Source organism: Amblyomma maculatum, chromosome 11 (assembly GCF_055883805.1).
Source record: "Amblyomma maculatum isolate TAMU_Amacu chromosome 11, ASM5588380v1, whole genome shotgun sequence".
Classification (NCBI taxonomy): domain Eukaryota; kingdom Metazoa; phylum Arthropoda; class Arachnida; order Ixodida; family Ixodidae; genus Amblyomma; species Amblyomma maculatum.
This window is the reverse complement of record NC_139354.1, coordinates 24,973,902-24,994,015: the sequence shown is the minus strand read 5'-3', so window position 1 is coordinate 24,994,015 and position 20,114 is coordinate 24,973,902. Positions and strand designations below refer to the sequence as shown.

The 20,114-nt window shown below is 45.3% G+C and overlaps 2 protein-coding genes across 5 annotated transcripts in view; both read right to left on the bottom strand.

Moving 5' to 3' along the window:
* The window catches only part of LOC146173181 (RNA polymerase II-associated protein 1), a 41,096-nt gene extending 32,905 nt beyond the window's left edge, over positions 1-8,191 (bottom strand). For all 3 annotated transcript variants that reach the window (XM_084583935.1, XM_084583933.1, XM_084583934.1), the window contains exons 1-2: positions 7,581-8,191; positions 6,517-6,594 (exon numbers count right to left, since the gene is read on the bottom strand). In XM_084583935.1, the coding sequence (XP_084440061.1) occupies positions 6,517-6,594; positions 7,581-7,913 (411 nt within the window). In that variant the 5' untranslated portion in view covers positions 7,914-8,191. The remainder of the gene's footprint in view (positions 1-6,516; positions 6,595-7,580) is intronic.
* Positions 8,192-13,843: 5,652 nt separating this feature from the next.
* Positions 13,844-20,114, bottom strand: part of Klp98A (kinesin-like protein 98A) — a 50,099-nt gene continuing 43,828 nt past the window's right edge. For both annotated transcript variants that reach the window (XM_084585066.1, XM_084585067.1), the window contains 2 exons: positions 16,442-16,534; positions 13,844-16,044 (listed from right to left, as the gene is read on the bottom strand). In XM_084585066.1, the coding sequence (XP_084441192.1) occupies positions 15,808-16,044; positions 16,442-16,534 (330 nt within the window). In that variant the 3' untranslated portion in view covers positions 13,844-15,807. The remainder of the gene's footprint in view (positions 16,045-16,441; positions 16,535-20,114) is intronic.

Here is a 20,114-nt window from a genome sequence, read left to right as displayed (position 1 = left end):
TTTCGCCCGTGCAGTCCTGCGGCCTTCATCCCGCAAGGGTGCATGTTTCAAAGTAGCGGTTTGACGTAGAGAGATTCCCTGATGTGGGATGGAAGCGTGCTTAGTTTTGGGTCGTTGGCAGGGATCTGGATGTTAAGCTTGTGCCCCGTTTGTCTACATGTGGGTGTGGCAGCAAGGCGTATGCATTGGGCTTCAAGATGTGCTTCACTTAATTCACATATTGTATTGTGCAGCCCCAGGGTAAGCAGTTTCCTGTTTCTTGTGTTTCCTCGCAAATTCAGAGCCATTTGCTAAATCAGGCGTCTAGCTGCTGAGTTTCGCCTGCGGTAAGTCTAAAATAAGGGGTCGCGTAGAGGATACGACTAACTGTGTAGGCATGGGTTATGCGGAGTGTATCAGCTTCTCAGAGTCCGTGCGCCTTTCCCGTGACTCATCTTATTAGTTGCACTGTTGTGGCAAGGATTTGTTTCAGCCTTTTTAGTGTCTCTTTGTTCTTCCCGTCGTTCTGTAGATACAGACCAAGTATAAGCAGCGTATTTACACGAGGGACGCGTCTACCCTTGATGTGTATCTTAATGTTCGTGTGGTAGATCCCACCTTTTGGCGGCATTTCTCTGGAGAAAATTAGAGACCGATGGCATGCGTGATAGTAGCTATGGTGTCCGCTGCGATTTGTAGGGCATTTTCGATTTGTCCGCCAGACCCATGTGCTGTCTAGAGAGTGATGTCGTCAGCATATAGCGTGCGCTGGAGGTGGGGAATAGCTTCTAATCTATGGGCAAGAGGGATAAGCGTTGTATTAAAGAGGAAGGGGATAGGACTGAGCCTTGTGGTGTTCCTACACTGGCCAGCGTGTAGGGCTGTGTGTGGATGTTGTCGACGTGCAGCGTGGCTGTTCGGTTTTGTAAGAAGGCCTTTACATATCTGTGTACCTTGGTACCTACGTTGAGGTCCATCAGTGCTTGTAGAATGGCCGTGTGCTTGACATTATTGAAACCTTTTTTTTAAGTCAGTGGCTAGAATTGCGTTCGTGTGTGCTGGCACGCTTGGGTCGAATATGTCTGTAGTTACCTGTAGTAAGGCATCCTGAGTGGAGAGCTGAGGTCGAAAGCCTAGCATAGTATGTGTAGTATGTGGGTACTGTGAGGTTTTGTCCATGTATGCGGTAAGATGTGCTAACATGACATGTTCAAGGAGTTTCCCGACGCAAGAGGTCAGCTATATAGGGCGCATGTTCGTAGGGGTGATTGGCTTGTTCAGTTTTGGTATAAGGATAATCTTCCCATGGTTGAATAGGTCTGTGAGTGTATGAAGGGATCTGTCATCAAGATTTCAGATTTTGGAGTATGGCGTTGGTGACTATTCTCCCCTGGTGTGGTGTTTCGAAGTTTCTAGAGTGCTGTTTGTACTTCAGCGAACATGATCTTTGCGTCTAGATGAGTATTATTTGTGCCAGCATAAGGTGTTAGCGGTTACGGCTATCCCGGGGTGCTGTATATATGTTTGAGTTGCACCAACAGTGACTGCGTGTCATATTCGTGCTGGTGAGTTAGGTGTGCGATAGTGTTACGTTTTATTATCTTGCTCTGGGTGGGGTCTAGAAGGTGTTTGAGCACTTACCATGCGTGGGCAGTGGTAAGATTTCCTTGTAACCTTTCGCATATTTGTGTCCAGTTTTGCCGGCAAAACTGGTTGCCATGTTCTTTGATGTGTGTGGTAAGATCTCATAATTTCCCCTGATGTTTCTTATTATGCTTTTGACTGGTGAGACGTTTAGTTAAGCTGACATGGGCTTCTAATAATTGAGCCATCTGCGTCGAACGTGGGGACGTCTTACTGTGTCGTGTAACGTTGTGTGTGAGAGTCCTTATCGTGGAGGCGTTGGATCCAGTTTTCTAGTGTTTCCCCTGGCTCTGCGGATTGATGCTGACGGTGCTCTCTGAATTTCTCCCAATTTGTAATGCGATGTTTATATGTAGGCTTTCACCCTTTGGGCCCTGTGACGTTGAGCGCTATGATGTAGTGATCACTGCCTAGGGTGCTTGGTGTTTGTCCCCATTTCAGGTACCCGAGATGTTTCCCCAGCGTTAGGTCGGGACTGGTGTCCATTTGGCCAACCTCGCCCTATCGCGTGGGCAGGTCGAAATCGTTGGAGGTAGTCAGCTGTGACTACTCTATCTGGTTGTAAAGTGCTTGTCCTCTACCATTGGTGCGGTTTAGCCTCAGTCTGTATGGGTGCAATAAAAGTCTCCTCCTATCAATAAAGGTGCATTTTTCGCATCTTGCGTGATGATTTGTATGAGGCTGGTGCAGACTGTTGTGGGGCTGCTGGGGGGATTATAAGCTTTGGTTACTATGAGAGAGTCCTTAGTGATAACCTCGGGGAGGACTTCAATGGTGACCTGTGCCACGCTATGTGTGTAGTTTTGGATAGAGTGCCGGAATGCACGTTTAACATAGGTGGTGACGCTGGCTAGTTTCTGCCTATTTGTGGCGTGATATGCGATATAGCCTGGTATATTTAGGGCTACTTGTGTGTCCTGTAGGAGGATCAAGTCTGGGGGGTATGGGTGTGTTGTTAACAGCTGTGTGAAGGGTCACGCTTTCGCCGAAGGCTGCGACAATTCCAGAGCCAAATGCATAGCAACTTTTTGGTTGACGCTGGATGGTATGAATTAGCTGCCATGCTACTGCTCACCCACACCAGTGGGTGCAGGCGGCAGGGGGCATGGTTCCGGGATTGTGTGGAAGGATCATGTGGGGGTGGTGGTGGGGGAGTGCGAGTGCAGCCAGTCTGGCATCGACTGTTTCATGATGAGCACAACTGCGGTCTCAATCATGTTTTCAACCTTTGGGGTGAGCTGTTCGCGGATGGAGTTGAATTTGGCTTCTAATTGTTGAGCTAATGATTGAAATCACTCCTTCATCTGCTGTTTAAACTGGTCTAGTTTCGCCTGCAGTTTTGCTTCGAGCCAGGATTCCAGCGCTTCAAGTGCGGTTCAAGTGCTTCTTTTCTGGCGAAGGAGGGGGGTGTTAGCGGGGGAGAATTCTGATGCTTCTGAGGCGGAACCTGAGCGGGCTGCCAAGGTGGGGGCCGAGTGGAAGGATGTGATGGGCGGGTTGGGTGTGGGTTATGAAGGTGGTGTTGAAGGCGTCTTACCTCCTCCCGTAGATGAGCCAGCTCCCGTTCTTGGAATTCCTGGGTGCGGGCGACCCTGTCTGCCCATGTGAGGTCTATTCATAGTCTGTCTTGCTTGCATCGTAGCATGGCCGCTCAGCTCTGAGAAGAGCTTCTCCCTCTTGTGCTGCTTTGTCTGCGCGATCTCTCGATTGGCGGTTCTTTGCCTTTGGTCCTGCTGGGATGGTGCTTAGCCTGGCATCTCCCTGTCCCGATGAGGTGGGCTGCTCCAAACAGGATGCATGCTGGCATGCACACGGCTCTCTTGCTCTCCAGATGGTCGTTGTCGCATCTAGGACATTGGGTTTGCCTTGGCTTTGGGCACCCATTGTATCGGTGTCCAGGATGTCAACAGTTAGTGCATCCTTCTGGTCTGAGCCGGTATGGGGTGCATAGGTGGACCCTTCCAAAGCATATAATCTTCCTGGGAACTGGTCCCCATGCGGAGGTGATCATTATGGATTTGGAACGCCCCATGCGTTTGGCTGCGACAATCTCTTCGAAGGGGTTTCGGCGTTTTAGGTCGTCAATAATTTCGGCTTCTGTTTCATCTCAATATGCATTGGTAATGACCGCCCGTGTGCTTTCGGCGGGCGGGACGAGATATGTTGCCATGGCGTATTCTTTTCCTGCGTAGCTGCTCGCCTTAACTTGTACAAGCTTCACTGTGAGTTCCTGGTCTTCTGTGGCCATCGTGCAGGTCTTGTTGCTGGGATGGATGTAGAGCTGCAGCTGGTTGTTGGGTCAGATGTCGGCGGCTGAACGCTGCGAAGAAGGATCTGTGGTTGAAGTTCTGGCAGGTAGAGTCCAGTTTGTGACCTGAACACAACTTTATACGCCTGTCGCGGAAGCTGTGCCATCCGCCGATTGCAATAGAGAACACCACGCATCTCTCGCAGCTGCGCTCTGTTAGGCTGGTATACGGGGTGTGTTGTCGTGTTCCTCTGGACCGGTGAGCCGTTGGTCCCCTCGGCGGAATCTTGATTTTGCTGCTGTGCTCCGTTCGATGGATGATAGGTACTCATGATGTTCGTCCATTCATTCGGGTTATGATCTCCTCTATTGATGGTCTCACCTTCGGCTTGCACGTGCATCTTACGGGAGCTCGCTGGCGGAGGGGGCCATCGCAGCCTGGCAAGCGGGGCTCGCTGGGCCTGGTACGTGTCGTTGGTCTCCTGGGAGGCTCATCTTCACAGCCTCTGCACAACTATCTCGGCCATACACAAACAGTTTTCCGCGAACTGGGGCCCTGCTTGGGACGTCGGGTCAAGGTTCGCAGGGTGAGACACCAGCTTTCAAAAAGACGTCTGCCCTCCTTGGGTGCTCGGAGGGAACTCCATCAAGTGCTGAGGAAGTAGATACGGAAGCCTCAACATTGGGTACTGGGCAATCGAATGTAAAAAAGTGTAATGGCAATAAACGAGAACTGAGCTCTTTTTCCCTTTTTGTGGGTGTCATTTCTTTCCATTAATATAACATAATGTTTCAAAAGAAAGGCAGAGACAGCTATGTGGACCGGGGTACAAATGTGAATCGACAACTTAAAAGAAAAAGTGGCCATCTAGTAGAAAAGCCAATAACACTTGATCAGTGATGCAAGAGGAGCATTTTTCTTCGAAGAGGGCACTGGACAGAACGTAAGCAGTAATAAAATAATAGAAAACACAACTCTACTATAAATAGCTTAGTATTCCCTTGTAGGTTATCAGTGAGCAAGGTGCAGGATAACACTGGCAGTGGGTTATAAATAAATGCAGATGGCATAGCTTTCTTCAGGAACTTACACTAGTGATCCCCTTGAAAAAAAAAAAAAAAAAAAGATAAAAAGCAGGCCCATTTTTCTTAATGAGGAGAAGTGCTCTCTTAATACTGCCATTTCATTTTCAGGCCTAGCTAGTAAAAGTCCTACAGTACAGCTTGTTGCACAATTAGAGGCGCAGTGTAGAATGCTTCTCCCAGCTAAACCGCGGAATTCTCGCAGTTCAAATTTTGCACAGAAATGGTATTTTGTTGCTAGTATTTTTTTTATACCAAATTTGTTTGGGGTACTTGCCTGATTCGATCAAAAGAAGTCAGATGTTCCCATCTTATGTGGCGGTGACAACGCCAAACGAGCCGCTGCCCCAGCGATGGTACTGGTGGCGCTACCTCATGCTGCTTACAAAAACTCTGCAGCAGCAAACGAGGGGAAGAACGTTTCTGGCAGAACGTTTGAGTTGTTGTAAGCAGCATGAGGTGGCGCCACCAGTACCATTGCTGGGACAGCTGCTCGTCTGGCGTCGTCGCCGCCGCATAAGATGGGAACATCTGACTTCTTTTGATCGAATCAGGCAAGTTCAGTTCAGTTCAGTTCAGTTCAGGCGTTCAGTCGTGTCCGACTCTTCGTGACCCTATGGACCATGTCACGCCACGCTTTCCGGTCTCTCACTATCTTCTTAACATCACATAGCTTCATCTGCAATGCTTCGAGAATGCCATCTAACCATCGCGTTCGCTGCCTACCCCTTCTCCGGCGATCCTCAACCTTTCCCAACATCAAATCTTTCTCCAGCGACTCCTCTCTTCTCATCAGATGACCAAAGTAGCTGAGCTTGAACTTTAGAATTTGACCCTCCAATGAGCAGTCAGGGTTTATGGTCGACAATATCGACTGATTTGATCTTCTGGCAGTCCAAGGAACTCTCAAGAGTCTTCGCCAGCACCACAATTCAAACGCGTCAATTCTTCGGCGGTCAGCCTTTTTCACAGTCCAACTCTCGCATCCATACATCACAACTGGAAAGACCATAGCACGGGTATCAGGCAAGTACCCCAAACAAATTTGGTATTAAAAAATACTAGCAACAAAATACCATTTCTGTGCAAAATTTGAACTGCGAGAATTCGGCGGTTTAGCTGGGAGAAGCACTCTACATCGCGCCTCTAATTATGCAACACGCTATAGAATATCGAGCTAGTTGGTCCCTTCAAGAAAGGGAGTGTAACATTGGTGCATTCATAGAGACGAATTCACCAAAAGTGGTGACGGTTATTATTAAACATTTACCAGAAGTGTCCCCATGCCAGAAAAACTGTTGGCACTACAATGCAAGTCGATACCCGGCACAATCAGCAACAAAACAATTTTGACTTGGCTCTGACCTGTTTCACTAGAGGAAGAAACTTTTTTCAAGCTTCCTTGACACATAGTTAGGAGAGTCAAATACAGCCATTTTTACAGAGCTTGACTCAGCAACAACAAAAAGACTACACTTTGTGCACAGATGTCATATAAAAATCCATAGATGCATAGAAATGGGCAAAGAAAAACAAAAACAAAAAATAAACTGTCTGCTCACCGAAACTTTTGTAGGTAACGGAAATGGTGTTGTTGAAGCGGATGGAGGCTTTACAGCATCTTTGCTCACACTGCGTTCCTGTGTGAAGCAATGAAAAAGTACTTAAGGAGAGAAACTACCTTATACCAGTCATATATTAGGCACCAGAGTAAAGAAAAATATGTATACAGTACGTACAGGCAGCTTGCTTCGCAAGCTACCCTGAGAAAACCTTTGTTAAATGTGAAGATAATGCTTACAATGCATCGTTGAAATGCTAGAATGTGGAACAAGGCACGGTTCAGGAATAAAAAGATGGTTCAAGCTAATTTCAGTGATTTGTCTCACCCTTCAATATAGCCCTCATGCAAATAAATAAAGGGCCACAAGTCAGCTATACACAAGTTGCATGTGGCAAAGTGTTACCTCTTTTCACCATGACGTCTGTCTCTGGTAATTTTTTACAAATCAGCTGTAGAATAAGTAAATATTTCTGTTCTTGTTACTAAAAGTATACGGATGTAGTAACTGGATTTTAAGACACAAAATTAAAAATGCATGTACCAAGATTTAGGTCACACTATTCAAGCATTCCTCATAACCCCCCGATATGATGGCACTGCTAGGACCTAAAAATTTAATTAGCGACAACTGAAAAGGAGCATATATAGATTGGAAATGAAAGCTCAGCCTCCGCTTTGTTTCATCATCACAAGGGCCTCTTAATGTTAAAAGCATATTGCAGCTGGCCGGTGCATTTTTGCTTTTAGCTTACTGCAACATCAACCTCAAGCGTGAACTTTGTCACGAGTACAGCAGTACAGGACTTGTGGTATGGGCTTCTCATTCAGCTATTGTTTCCAAAGTTTCTTACGCTGAATAACTCGTCAGTATTCTTAATTAAAGTTAGTGTACCTCGGTTATAAGCGCATGACAATCATGTCTAAACTTTGGTCCATTATTACGTTTGCACCAATGAGAGAAAATCCGACTCAGTCATCACGCAGAAACAATCCTTGAAGCTGGCATAATTTGTCAATAAAGGTGTTGCTTTACGAAGAACACAAACACAAGTAGTATCTTACAATGACGTCGCACAGCACTGACTCCACTTTCACGTGTTCCACTCCAGACGATTGACTGGCACCACCTGCGCGCACGAAGGAAGGCAGCTCTCGCACTCGGTCACCAATCGCTTCGCTTGAGTCGGTAACGGTCGCCTTGGCTTTGGTTACTGCGGTTCCTAAGCACGAACCGAGTTTCGACACAGACTGGTTAGGAGTGACAACGCTTTTCCGTTCCGCCCGCACCAGCTGCACCGAAGGTTTTTCGCCACTTCGCAAGAAGTCTTCCTGCATCCGCATCAGTTCCTCGTCCGTTTCTCCTCGCTTGGGACGGCGAATTAAACCGGTATCCATGTTTGCGCTAAGGGTTTTCGCGCAGGGCAGAAAGTCAGGGGCAGACGTTGCTACTCGCAGTACCCGAAACGATCACCTTCAACTGGGGAGTGAACTACGCTTGGCTGCACTGATGCCGGTGGTTATAGTACAGTTGTCGAAAGTTGATTACCTGTTGAATATAATACCTGGCAATTAGTATCACACACTTCAATGCTGATCAACTCCGATGTTAGGTATCACATGTGCGCGCGCCTGAATGATAAAACGAGTCTACGATCAGATCAATGTCCACTAAGCATTACAAACATCTGAGGTCCTATTGGGCAGATGGCTGTCACGTGACACTAACGTAAAATTATTAAGAAATTTTGAATTTTTAAAATATAAAGTAGTTAGTTTATGAGACCAATTAAAACAATAGAAACAACGTTTTGCTGGTATGCTTTGCTACCGGACTAACTGGTGAGCACTGGCACTAGTGAGGGTGGTAGTGATGGTAGGGCGGGAAGGAGGGGTGGGCACGGCGGGAGTGGGTTTGAACGCTGTTTAACCATGGTCCTTGGTTTAACCGCATGCTAGTTAGTTGAACGGTTGAACCGTTGGTTACAAATTGGCTTGAGTCACTTCCGGGCGACACGCGAAGTTTTCTAAAAACCCAGAAAGCGGGAGTGGGTTTGAACGCTGTTTAACCATGGTCCTTGGTTTAACCGCATGCTAGTTAGTTGAACGGTTGAACCGTTGGTTACAAATTGGCTTGAGTCACTTCCGGGCGACACGCGAAGTTTTCTAAAAACCCAGAAACTGAGCGACAGCGACGAGCGGCGATGCTTTGGCGGCCTCAGCCCGTCGCGTGACATGCCGCGCGACGCACAAGGCATCGGAGGTGGCTCAGCTAAAGAGCCAGTAGCAAGCCCGTTCATTTTCTTTTCCTTCTTCCTACAGCCACAGCAACAACAGCTGACATCGCACAGAAGAGGTGGGGGTTGCTCCTGGTCTACGGGGCTGGAACTGGTAGGTCACCGCCTCTATAACCACTATACTATAACTGCGGCGGGGACTAGCCTGCCATCGGATCGGATTTGTATCTGTTGTAGGCCGTCATTGCACCCGCCATCGCTTCGGTGGTGGACGGCGGCCGTTGCGACGCGAGTCTGTCTCTCCCTCTCATTTTATTTCTTTTTTCTCTATTTTCCTTTCTGTCTGCATGAGGCAGCGGAGGTGGCTCAGCTACAGAGCCAGTAGCAGGTCCGTGCATTTTCTTTCCTTCTTCCTACAGTCGCAACAAATACATCGCATAGTACACGCGTACGCCTCCATCGAAACGCAGCAGCCGGATAGCACACGCATTCCGAAACTTTAATATTAATTAGTATGTGGTGGCAGCAGTGGCAGTGCTCACATGAGAGTTATGCAGTATTTTGCCATTCACTGTACTTTGGAGGAATTTATATTTAACATGGTAGTTTTCCCCATTCAGGTGCTCCTTTACTCATTGCAATGCATTTCGAAGCGCGAGGGTTGCGCTCCGCTGTTCTAATAATTTTTTTAGCGCCCCTGTGCTGTTATTTCAAAACGAATAGCTTTCATGGCCTGAACGAAATATGAGATGGGCTCAAAAGCGGATACGTGTTTCACCCGTGGAAAAAATAAATTCAGCGCTGTTGTTTGTGGAACAAACACTAGACACGTCTTCAAATAGGCAGTGACACGTTTATGAGCCAACGAGATTAAAAAAATAAATAAAAAAAAATGATGCAAACAGCTGGGTGTAAAATTGATGTAAATGGAAGTCAAATTAAATTAGCTACCTGTCCTGTTTCAGACAGTGCCACAAGACTGCATATGCCACGTATAAGCAACGGTCCTATGTGCCTGCACGACTTACTTTGTGAAAGAGATCCTCACAAAAAGGTTTGCTGGATGGTTACAGGTGCATCGTTGAATAGCATTGGGTGAAACATCAGGTTCACCTGCGCAGCTTCTGCTGGCATCTGCTGGTTGTCTGAAAACCTGACTAGACTTTGCTAACATGAGAGGCCACCGTCAGTTGGACATTGGTATGAGATGCCATAGTCATGGTATTGTAACTGCTATGAATAAAGTATTTGTTACAAATATACCTTGAGTACTCATTGTCCTGCATAACTTCATTACTTTCTCATGTTTAAATGCGCGCTGCTGTGGTGGTGCAGCGGTTAAGATACTCGACTGCTGTGCCTAAGGATGCAGGATCGAATCCCGGCCGCGGCAGCCAGCGTTTGTGTGCTGTGCGACGTCAGTGCACATTAAATAACCCCAAGTGATCAAAATTTCTGGAGCCCTCCACTACGCTGTCTTGCATAGCGCAAGTCAACTTGGGGTGTTAAACCCCATAAACCAACCAAACCAAATTGTAAACCAGGTATTAACATGCAAAATAGAGTTTACTGCTATTACTTCGATTCCTGCTTCTTCATTTACAACAGCATACTGGGCCTTACAGGTATAACTTATGTTGCAGATGAGTGAAAATAATATTTGTTTGTAACTTTTCCTTTTAGAGCTGTATTTTGTAAGAAAACTTTATTTTCATCTATCCATACTAATTTTCAAGATTTGATATTTTTTTTATTTGCAATCATCTTTTTATTCACATTTCCTTTACAGAAAAACATTCACACACTTGCTTTTTTTTATAGCCACTCTTTTCATAAGATTTTATCCGTAATTTAACCTGCCAGTTTTCGAAGAATATTCAATGTTCACTGTTTTCAATATTCGTATTACTTTTGTACCCGAAACTGCTTTTCCCAGAGCTGTAGTTATAGATGCAATCAATGGGCAAAGGAAAACAGAAGTGCATTGATGCAGTAATATATAAGGTCCAATGTCCCAAAGCTGCACATAACGTATGAAAAGACAGCATCAAAAAGGGCTAGAAATTTTTACCATGAGGGCGGTTTTTTTAACGGCATCAAACAATAGGTTTGTTTTTTTTTCATTTCGTTCCCACCAAAATGCAGCCATGACAGTTGATTCCGCCCTGTGACTTTGGGCAGCAGATCCGCAACCTATAGCCACTAGGTCACCATAAAGTGTTTTTAATGGCTCAAAAGGGAGCAAAGGACATACACACGATAAACAATGGAGGAACATTTATTGGCCATTGTGTAAACAAACAGCCAAGAGAAATGCACTTGTGATAAATAACTTGGCTCAGATCATATATAGTATAACTCAACTGCATGATTTTTCTGTGACTGGATATGCTGCATACGGCCTCAACCACAAGTAACAACTCAACATGCAAATTGAGCAACCCACAGGAGATGTGCGTGTGCTAAATGTCGGTGAACAAGTCATTACAGTCAGCCTGTATAGTATACCCCGTATACAATACCCCATATACAATGGGGGTATCTAGTATACCCCGATTCCAATTCAGTTGAATCAATTTTTCTGCTAAGCAATATGAACAACAAAACATCAGGTCTGTGATGTCCCAATGGTATACACTGTGTCAAAAGCATTTCTGTTACAACGCTGCCTATAGTGGTTTCGGAAAACTACATTCAGAAAAAAGGCTGTCGCATATTTAATATGGCTGGTTGTGAGTAACGCAGGCATAATGTGCTGAAAAATGAGCTGACAACCACACACACTGTATGTGCAACACAACTTGTGCAAATACATGGGTTCTGCCTGCATAGGTTTCCTCAGAAGAAAAAGCGCCTACTATAATCTCACTTGCAGATTGTGACCCTGGCTTTGCGTCACGCAGGTCACAACATGCCAATCAATTTGTGAGCGTCAACAAAAGCAGAGAAGATGAACAGGAGCGCATACTTGATGAGAGCACATTGTCAACAAAGAGTTTATATACAGTCTATGAAATGAATGCATCACTACACACGAAACTTCTGGAAGCATACAGTACTGAAGCGGGTGATCTTAATGCAAACGTATCCCCCGTTGGTTAATTCAGCATAAGGCACGATTTTCTATGATGGGGTGGACCTGTAAGCGTACATCTTTCATACCACATTTTCCAGGCTGTGAATGTTTCAGAAACGCAAACCAGAATCATCTTCAGGCAGCTGATGAAACCATGCTTTTCCTACAGGCCATCATATATTCAACATTACACACAAGAGAGGACACAACTATAGAGTGATATGCAATGGTAGAACTCCCACCGTACACCCAATTCATTTTATAGTTCCAAAATGAAACCTTTCAGTTCTTTATTACAAGCATTGGCTTCTATGTGACGGAAACTCGCAGGACATAAAACCTAGCAAAATGCTGCAAACTGTGTATTTACATAGGAAAACTGGGCTGCACTATTACATCGAACCAAACATAACTGTAAGCATGCATAACCAGGCAATTTAAATAAAACAGCAAAATACCTCAATTAAATTTAGTCCCAATGATGTAACTGCAATAACTGCATATTGAATTGAATATGTTAGTCAGAAACTGCATTTAATCTCTTCAGCAATAATTATTTTATCCAGTAAAAGGCTAAAAAAGCAAATATTGAAAACAAAATTATTACAAGCCATTCTTACAAAATGGGACATCTTGTATCTTAACAAGTATTTTTGCAACACAAATATATAAGTACTGAAACCATTGCATTAAATATTCTGGTTACACTTTTACGCAGTAACAATTTACTAGTATTGCATCCAAGGTAGCAAACAAGTGTTTAGGTACTTGTACGCACGATAAGGCATCACACAGAAAGTAAAAAAAAAATTCATTGAAATATTGCAACCCTTTCAAAAGGAGGCACCTTGATATTGCACGAATAACATCTTATGAATAAAACACTCTTTTAAATTACACAAATGAACCATGGTACCTGCAAGCCCTTCTGACGAACTAATGCTGCAACAATGACTAAAAAAAAATTGCAAATACTGATACCTTTCGGCATTCCAATAGCATATGCGTTAAGTTATCTTCATGACTTATTGCTACCGATATTCAAGCCGCTTAATTTGTTTCCCGTACCTGCAGCAAGTTCTGCAAATGCAATGAAGGGTGCTGAAACTTGTCAGGTACGAATTTCTAGGCGCCCTCTCAAAGAGGCGCAAGCTTTACAGCACGTGAGGAGTTAAAACATGACTACAACATACAAAATGAACACAAAAGCAAATACAAGCAATAGCAAACAAAGCATACAACTCGGAAACAAAAACTGTCTGGTGTGTTATCAAACAGAAGCACAGATAAATTTTGTGGTAGCTGCAACACAAACTTGATGCATCGAAAGCTTGCCAGGAATTTAGGACCTCTCGAGGAGCCAAAATATGTTATAAATACCAAAGGTTTGTCAAACGTGGCCACATGTTTAGTTGAAAATATTTATGTAACCACATGGGAGGCTGCAAAAAGATGAATTTCCAGAGACTTACTTTTACCAGTGTACTTTTACCAGTTTACCAGCAGCAACATACTTTTTCAGCATAAGCGTGCATTTACAACGAAGAAGAGTAAAATTGTGCGCAATAAAAAGACACATGTATGCAAAATCACAAGCCAGGATCAACCGTCACACTGCTAAAACACACCATTAGTAAAAAAAAAAAGAAAAGAACGCTGGAATGAGCAAACTTTTGTGCGTCGGTGTCTTTACGGAGAGACACCATCTTGGACAGATCACACTTTCAGCCATTCTGTTCTCTCCACAAAAGAGAATATGGGGTTGCTTCCAACACCGTCGGGACCAGCACCAAGGTAGACATAAAGTGGAGCAGCGAAGCACCAACGAAAGTTCTGTGATTTTTGAATGTCCATGGGAAGGTGTGTTGTACCAATTGCATTGCCTATAGTTCAAGATTAGTGTCTTACGCCGCCCGTCAGTAATGCACACAAGTTTTTGCCGGTAAATTCCAAAATAAGCCTTGTGATGACTGGCATGTCTTGGGCATGGCAAATGTTAACGCTAACATGCAAAGAAAAAAAAATCAATGTGCGAAGAATGGCATTTCAAAACTACTGTGCGGCAAAGATTGAGAACTAACATGTGATGATATACACATTTGTAAAGAACATTCACACTTATGTTTCCTTTTTTTTGACAATATATAGCAGCAGCATCCGATGTCTTATTATGCCTGTGACGGACTTTCACCGGAGAGCCATCTGAAAACTATATCTAGTAGTAAACTTCTGGGGTCTTGTAAAAATGTACAAACTCGCTGCTCAAGAGACTGTACAACTCTCGTAAAAATGAATAAACTAGTGACGCAGATTCAGTAAAATGGGCGTGACTAAAACGTGGTTGAATATCACTTTTTTGCAATGACACATACTACGGTATTATTTTGCACCGCAAATGCAAATCGGAGCTCCTAGAAAGAAGGCGGCAAACAATTTTTAACTGCCTCACAACTCGTATGAGAGCACCGAATTATAAACAAAAAAGTGGGATGACTTTCAGCGGTGCAAACTCAATCAGGCACACTAAACGGGACCGACCTACTTGTACATCAGTTAAAATTGTTACATCAACACTTATGCACTATGTTTGAGATCAGGACTTCCTAGCAAAATATGAGCTACCAAGCCTCCAAGCTACCGACCTCTAATGATGACGTGCTACAGTGCATACAATGACTAACTAGAATTTCATTGTGCAGAGCAAGTAACTTTGTGCGAATGCATTCTGCAATACGAGCAGCGCTGCTAGTACTAGTAAAAAAAAGCAAGATATACAGTTACTAAGCACCGATTAGCGCATCGAGAATGCCACTGACAAGAAATAAGCTCGCATACAAAAGCTGCAAGACAAAAGGCTAAAAACATAGAACACAAAGCACCAGCACAGAAGCAGCCTTCAGAACAAGCAGCAAGGAACTATTCAGTTAAGCTCGCAACAAGAATAAAAGAGTCTATAACGCCCGGACATAGGGTGTGTTTCTCCGGGAAGTGAGCAAACAAAGACAATATGGCTGCCCGATGCACTCTAAGACATTCCCTTTTGAACCAAAGAGGCAAGTGTAAAAACCGAGAGAATTACAAAGCCTCATAAATAAGGCAATGTAGAATAAATAAGCTCAGCTCCAAGTTCATGCGACAATTTCTCAAGAAAAATGCCTGCTTCACAGATGCTAACCAGAAACCCAACAAAAGTCGTGACGTAAGTTGTAACAGGCCTAGCTCTAGTTTTGACATTATACTTGTGTTCAACTAGAAACGGCCCCAAAACAGTGTCGTGCAAACAGTGCACGTCGTGTTAGGGCAAAAGAGTGCATGCGAGTGTCTCTCGTTTCTGCGAAGCAGCTGTGAAGCAGTCAACCGGACATCCCACTTCCGAAATGCGTGGTCCTAACCACCAACGTACCAAACCTCCAAGGTGTACCGGCAAAAGAAACTTGGCTGGGAAAATGCACAGTGAAATTCTGTCTTTGTGAGCACATTACCGCACCGTGTCCAACAAGGCAACAACCACCCGTACAGCGTCTGTTATATAAAATGATGAAGCGTGCGTCAACAACCTTTGCACGATAAACGATACAGACTGACGACATGGTCAGACAATTAGTACTTGCATTTCCTAAAACCTGTCAATTCGTTTCTCAGCACAACGCATCTCAAAAGTTCCAGGCAGACTAAAACTCAAACTTCTGCTCAATGATGCAGCTATCACACTGGAAGATGCAGGCTTGATCAATCTTCCGCCAAGAAAAGTAGTTAGCACAGAGTGAGAGTGTCTTCAGAGAGCTATCCAATAATGCGACGTCTTCCGCATTTTCAGCCCGAAAGGTACGACATCCTTTGGCTAGTTGTTAAACCGTGCTCGCCGTGAACTGATGTGCTGATGAAGTGCACCAGGTGCTACAGTGCCAATGTTGTCGGCCCGTGATGTGCTCGCTGGTCAGATGGTGAAACGTGCCGTGATGCCGTAGTGTCATTGCTATCAACCCGTGCTGTGCTTGCTCGTCTCGAAGCATCCCTTCCGAAAGAACGGTGCAAACTCCCACATGTGCTGCTTGCAGAGGCCCTGCACGCTCCGGTGCAGGGGACACGAGAGGTCCCGGCGACAGGTGTTGACGAGTTCGATCAGGTAAACCTCCAGCATCTTCCGACGTTCCTCCACGAGCCGCTGCGACTTGTTGCCAAAGAGCAGCTTCGGCGGGAAGTATGGAAGCGTCACCTGTTATAAAAAAAGTGAAATAAAAAGATATACGAGAGACTATTTATGAAGTGGGACAGTATGCGCGAGACAGGTGTAGATGATTTGCTAATGCTTATGCATAGAGGGTAAGCTCAGATTCAGGAGCAAAGAGGAGGAGCAAAAATGCTACAAGGTTTGAATTTATTTTTATTCCTGAACTTAAAAAAGAATGATACATCAGACTGCTTATTCTGAAAGATGATATCAAGATGATTTCACACAGAGAGGTACAAAACAGAGGTACAAAGGTCTGTTGCAACATCTTGCTTTAAATAAAAAACAGTCCTGGATAATCACTAGAAATGGCAATAGACAAAATTCAGAGGCATTAGGCTAGCCTAATTTAGACAGCAGGCAGTCTTCCCTAAAGTCTCACCTTGCGCCCATACTTCAGCTTCATATAATCGTGGAGTTCTCGAAACCTCTTGTACCGCCGGTACAAAGTCCAGCTGTCATCCATGACCACAACCTGTATGCGTACGAGTACACACTTTCAGCAACAGGCCCTTGGAAAGCAGAAGGGTTTGAATTTAGCTTCACAATATCCCAAAATTAGCAAAATGAGAACAAAAATAGTTACGGGAGCTCTCTAACATATTATGCACCATTTACTTAACATCTGTATCAGTATGCAGATGCTGTGTAAGGGGGCAAACAAATGACCTTCAGAGGTCTCGATTTTCAGATACAGCATTAAGCCCTAGGTTGTCACACTCTGCAACAGCTTCGATAAATACAGAGCAGGAGCTTTTTATTGAAAATTTTTCAGTTACTGTACATGCTCCGTTTTTATGTATGGAAGCGCAAAAGAGTTGTGGGAAATGAGCCTGACAGTCACTGTACACCTTACAGTCACTGTACAACCTCAAGAGTGAAGAATCAATAAGACCAGTAACTAATACAGTCAACGACCGATAATTCGGACTCCACGGGGAATGTAAACCAGTCCGAAATATCGAATGTCCGAAAAAACGAATGAAGCAAAAAATACCTGTTTATTTACATTTTAGGGTGCCTGTTTCGGGAAGCATTTGTCGATGCGTTGCTGCACTTCCGCTTACGTGCAACCAAATCTGTCTGTATGTCCTCTAGTGTCATGCTGTCACTGTACACTGATGAGAGGACTGCAAAAGCTCGAGTCAGATCCGCGTGCGAGGGCTCCACAGCACACGGAACGTCCTCATCAGAGTCGGAGTCACTGTCCAACGGAGGGAGCACTTGATCAATTATTGCGTCGTCGCTCAGTTCGGCACACGACGACACCGCGCTGTCGACATTTGCGAAGTCTTCAAATGTAACGGCGGCAGGAATGGGCAAGCCGCAGCCGCGCAGGTCGTCAATGGTTTCTGCATTGGAGCTCGTTGTAGGAGGCGGCAGATCAGGCGGGGATTCTGCGATTGCGGCATCGGGCTCAGCACCGAAGGCAAATCCTGCATGACGGAAACAGTTCCTGATAGTGTCCGCCGACACTGCCTTCCACGCATCGGCAAGGATGCTTATGGCCGACAACAAATCCACATTGTATGTTTTCTGATTGTCCAAGCACAGCACCATGCGGTGCAGCAGGCGGGAACGATAGAGCACTTTTAAATTCTTGATCACACCCTGATCCATGGGCTGTAGTATACTGGTAGTGTTGGGCGGCAAGAATTCAAGCTCAATCGCTTTCAAATTGCTGATCGGGGCATGGGCACTGCAGTTGTCTAAAAACAGCAGCATTTTGCGCTTCTGCGACTCAAACTTCTGGTCCAACTTGCGTAGGTACCGTTCAAACAAGTGTTGAGTGATCCATGCCTTACAGTTTGCCTCGTACCAGACAGGCAGAGACCTTGTTCCTTTGAAGCATCTAGGGTTTTTTGACTTGCCGATTATCAGCAGCGGCAATTTTTCCGTCCCCGAAGCGTTGCTTCCAACAACAACAGTAAGGCGTTCCTTACTAAGCTTGCCGCCGTGACAAGGTTCTCCGGACAGGGCAAGTGTTTTGTCTGGAAGCAGCTTGTAGAAGAGACCAGTCTCATCGACGTTAAAAGTGTTGTCTGGCGTGTAGCGACTAAGCAGCGCTTCAAGTTTTTCACTGCGGTAGTTTGCGACCAGTGTGCTACTCACTGCACCACTTTCACCGCACATTTTTTTGAAGGCGAGGTCGAACCGCTTTTTAAAATTCCTGAGCCAACCGTCGCTGAACTGAAATCCTTCGATGCCAAGCCGCAGTGCGAGTGTCTCAGCCTTATGCTTCAAAAGGTGGCCAGAAACAGGAACACGCTGGGCGACAGTAGCGTTAAGCCAGATGTTCAACGCTTCTTCCAACTTCGGGTAAAGGCCTTGTCGCAGCCTTTTCTGTTCAGCTGTTGTTGTCTTCTCCGTGGCCTCAAGAACCTATTCTTCATATAGTCCGATATCGTTTGCTTGGAGATGTTGAACTCACGGGCAACTTCGACTTGAGAACGGCCGCTCAGCACTTGCTGTATTATGGCTGCTTTCTTCGCCATTGTCAGCGTCGTGTATTTCCCACGTTTCGCCGCCGTCGGCACGGACCGCGAAGGCACCGTTGGCGCCATTTGCCGTGGCCTGTCGTTGTCAAACTCAAGAGAAACGTTGTCGTATGGTCACTTGAAAGAACCTAGCCTAACGCTACTCACGCACGAGGCACTGAACAAACGAGCACAAACTGGTGGCCGATGGCGAAGACGCGGGGAGGCCAAACATGCCCGAGGGCCAGTCATGCGGAGTGGAGCGCCGCCTGCTGTTCTCCTGTCGCAACTGTCCTGTCGCACCGCCGCCTCCGTGATCAGCTCCAGCAATGCCGACGGCGCACCGTTCGCCGATCACGGAGGCCACAGTCGCTTATTGCGAGTAGGCGCCAAAGGAAGGCGCTCGTCTCCTTTCTTTCTTTCTTTTTTTTTTTAACTAGGAACGGCGGCGGGGGAAGCGCGCGCATCGAGGCACCCTGTTTAGAGTCCGGATTATCGAATATAGAGCCGGAGGCTGTCCGAAATATCGGTCGTCCTTACACATCATGTTTATGGGGCCAGTGGCGGTGCCGCAGAGCTGTCCGAATAAACGAGCATGTCTGAATTATCAGCGTCCGATTTATCGGTCGGCGACTGTATCTCAGCCCCTGCTAGACAGTAATTACGACATCATCGTGCGTGGCCAGTCAATCAAGTCAGTACATGGAAAGGTCTATTCATCTTAGCTATATTATCCCATTAAGTCAAGCTAATTGGTCAGCAAATGCTCAGAAGTAATGTGAATGCAATTTGATGTAGCAGTTTACACTTTCAGCAACAACGCGCAGCTTACAAACTGATACCTGGTAACTACTAAAGGGGTAAGCCTAGTTGTTTGCAAGGCTTTTAAAATGCTTCAATGCAGACACGTAAACGCATGCACGCATAGAAACTGCAACAGTAAAATTAAAAGCCACTTTACAGGACTGTTTTTACTATTGGAATCATTACTGTCATCGCTACCATCATCATCATCATTAACTGCATTATCAATACCATTTCTACAATCATCATTATGACCATTACTAACCGCAGCGTCACTGTCATTGCTAATATTATCATTATCTCTAACGCCATTCCCATTGTCAGCACTACTATCATCCTTACGCTAGGAAAGGAGAATTACGATCTGTTTCTCACGAGCCCGCCGTGGTGGTTTGAGCGCTTGGCTGGAGATGGAGACAATTTTTTTTTTCTTTTAGCCCGTTATACCTAGTGGCACGGGCAGAGGCATATTATTTTTTATTACTTTTGGGCAGCCTCACCATAGTATATGTTAGTTCATGTAGACATTTCACGTGCAAATTTCCGCTGAAACATTTGGCCGACACTTCCGTCCACACCAATCACGAGTCAAGAAAGGCTTTCACCTTATCGAACTTACAACTGAAAGTCATGGACATCATGAGAACAACATGTCCTCCCAGACATGAATCTCAAAGATTGCAAGGGACTGAGATAGTGCAGCTTCAAAAGCCGCCACTGACAAGTGTCAGAACTTCGCAGTCCTTGCAGGAAATATATTATGCTAGCTCACTT